The sequence below is a fragment of the Drosophila bipectinata genome, chromosome XL (assembly GCF_030179905.1).
Source record: "Drosophila bipectinata strain 14024-0381.07 chromosome XL, DbipHiC1v2, whole genome shotgun sequence".
Taxonomy (NCBI): domain Eukaryota; kingdom Metazoa; phylum Arthropoda; class Insecta; order Diptera; family Drosophilidae; genus Drosophila; species Drosophila bipectinata.
This window is the reverse complement of record NC_091734.1, coordinates 16090179-16093064: the sequence shown is the minus strand read 5'-3', so window position 1 is coordinate 16093064 and position 2886 is coordinate 16090179. Positions and strand designations below refer to the sequence as shown.

Genomic DNA, 2886 nt, shown 5'->3' with positions numbered 1-2886 from the left:
GCAAAGTTTCAAGTCGATAGCTTTAAACTGACAGTCTAATTCGTGTAAAAACAGATAGACGGACATGCTTATATCAACTCAGAAGGTGATCCTGATCAAGAATATATATACTTTATAAGGTCGGAGATGGTTCCTTCACTGCGTTGCACACTTTTAACCAAAATTATAATACCCTCTGAAAGCGTATAAAACACAACTTAGCGTTTAACTTCTACATATGCATATATGTCAGGCGTATGTACATATATTATATATGAAAGGCGGTGGTTCAGTAGAAAAAATCGGCTACAACCGTCCCATCTTGTTTAGTTTTCGTTCCGCATTGAACCCAAAAAGGAAACTATTTATTTATATTTTTCAAACTTTTTTATTTATGAAATCGAGAGCGACCAAAAAACAAAAAAAAAAAAGAGTAGCTAAGTCTAAGCTAGGACAGGTCCAGTCCTGAGTCCCGGCCTTTAAATCTCCGGGTAGGCACTGCCAATGAGGTTCTTGCCCCTATAGCGCCAGGAATAGGTGATGATGCCAAACTTGCTGTTGCCCAAGGAGACGGGACAAGTGCGATCAGGACGCAGTTGGAAACAGACTGTGTAGAGGGCGATTTCCAATTCAGGCGAAGTGCCAACGAAGACCGTGTTCACGGGCTTGTTGAGACCCTGATGGGAGAACCTGATCTTCACGACTTTACCCTTCTGTTGATTTCATAATATATTTTGTAAATTATGGAACATCGGGGGTGTAACTTTACTTACTGTTCCAATGTCCTGCTCCTTCATGTAGCCCTTGTAGTCCAGCCTACCCGCCTCCTCCTCCTCGCTGATATAGACCCAATTGTGAAAGCCGATAATGGTGCCGTCCTTGACCTCGTGGACAAAAACGTGCTCAAATCCAGAGCTGCCAATCTTGCCCTGCCCCCTCGAATATTGGGTGAACCAGAGTTCCTTGACAAGGTCTCTGTGTGTCTTCGGATCGGGACTGACCAGACCCTTTTGCTGGAGAAACTGCATGGCCTGTCGCATCACCGGAGTGGCCATGACGGCGTCCAGGAAGTCGTTCTCCTCCTTACGTTCATTGGGGGTCACATGCTCATTGACCAGCGTATCCGTCTCATAGTTGTTGAATAGCACCCGCATTTTGGCAATAGTGGGGTTGTCCAGGGCCTTGGCATCCACACGGAGGAGGCTGGAGAGAATGTAGACGCAAAATGTAAATTTTTGTGGGGACATTGAAAGGAGTTTTTCCTTACGGGTTGGGAGCCTCATCGGCACTATCAATGGATCGCGTGCGTCCCTGGAGATTGACCTGGATGTTTCCCAGCTGGCTGTTTGTTTCCTTGGTGTACAACTGCTCCGTCAACTGGCGGATCTCGTCATCGGTGGCCACCGAACTACCGGAGCTCTGGAAACCAGGACGCACTGTTGAAGTGGTTACTCCACCATGTCCTGCGAAACCTCCATGTCCTGTTACACCACCTACTCCTGGTCCCCTTGCTCCTCCTCTGGTAGTAGACGTTGTCGGTGCTGGTGTGGATGTTGGAGTAGCCTTAGTCGTCGGATGAACTGGGTGTTGGGGCGTGGGCAACGGGGATTGCCAGGCAGAGGGAGATCCTGGTGTGGGTGTGGGTGATCCTGAACCTGGTGACTTGGGTGTAGGCAGGGCTGGGAAGTCCTCTTTGATGGAGGGTCTACGAGGTCCAGGTAGTGCGGGGAAGTCTTCTTTACCCACATGAGGTTTTCCTGTAGTAGTTGTCGACGTGCTAGAGCTTCCCGAGAAACGAATGTCGATATTTGGCTGAGCTCCAGGTGACTTGGGCCTCTGGGTGGTGGTGGTGGTGCTGCTGGTAATTGGGTTGACCGACCCAAAGCCGGGACGTCCTGTGCCCGGTCCACCGCCTCCTCCGTAACTCAAATCATAGCTATTCGGCTGAGGCTTCTGTGGACGGTACGGGGCAAAGCCAGGTGGAAGATTGGGGGCTCCACCTCCGGGTTGCGCCGGGTGGACTGGGTGCTGGGGTGGCTTTGTACTGGTCGCGGTGGTGCTGGGCCACTGGGGACCACTGGCCGGAGGCGGGGAGGCGCCAAACGGAGTCGATCCCGGGGTATCGGGTCGGGGGCCCAGCGGCATCAGCGGGGCGTGGGAAATCACAAGTGGCGGTGGCTTCTGGGCTGCTGTTGGAGTAGCCACCACTGGTTTCGGTGTGGTCGATGTCACCTTCACATTCCGACTGGATTCGGTGGTGGTTGTGGTCGTGGTATCTCCACTGCCAAAGAACTTCTTAAAGCCGCCGAACCAACTGGACTTCTTGGTCGTGGTCTCCATGGAGTCCAAAGGGTCGGGAGTGATCACCACCTCACTTTTATAGGCAGCTATAGGGTTTTGATTTTGGAAGGGGTTTTTAAGGGCTTTACCAAGCATTTTTTGATATTACTCACCTGCCAAATAAAAGTTTCCGGCAATTGCCAGGCACACGATTAATGCCAGGCAACGCATTTTTGTTGTCGATTTATTGTCACTTCCCTTGACTTGTTTCTGTGCTTTTAATTTCGGTTTTTTTGGGTTTTGCCGAAGTTCCTCTGGCTCACAGAGGCGTTTTTTTATAGTTGGGTATTTTAAGGTTACTTGTCTCCGGTTTTTCGACCGACTCGTCGGAGAATCAGCAACCAACTGAGGCGATCCGCTTGATCTTGACGGCGACGTTGCTGCTGTCGCTTTGTTGCTATTGCTGCTTCATATGTTGCTGCTATTTTGTTGCTGTCGCTGTTGTTGCTTTTATTAATGAGTTTACGCCGTTCGTCGATCGCCGTCGCCGTGGGCTTAGCCTCCGCTCAGGTTCGCTACTTTATTTAGAGTAGAGCATTTCAAAGCTCATGAAATCTAAAGAGTAAG

At 50.1% G+C, this 2886-nt stretch overlaps 1 protein-coding gene across 1 annotated transcript; it reads right to left on the bottom strand.

The window, feature by feature from the left end:
* Window positions 1-343: 343 nt before the first annotated feature.
* LOC108134399 (endoribonuclease Arlr) lies at window positions 344-2677 on the bottom strand. The gene is made up of 4 exons (XM_017254687.3): window positions 2433-2677; window positions 1247-2366; window positions 753-1182; window positions 344-692 (listed from the first exon to the last, which is right to left on the bottom strand). The coding sequence occupies exons 1-4, from the start codon at window positions 2488-2490 to the stop codon at window positions 459-461; spliced, it is 1842 nt and encodes a 613-aa protein (XP_017110176.1). The 5' UTR covers window positions 2491-2677; the 3' UTR covers window positions 344-458.
* Between the last annotated feature and the right edge of the window lie 209 nt (window positions 2678-2886).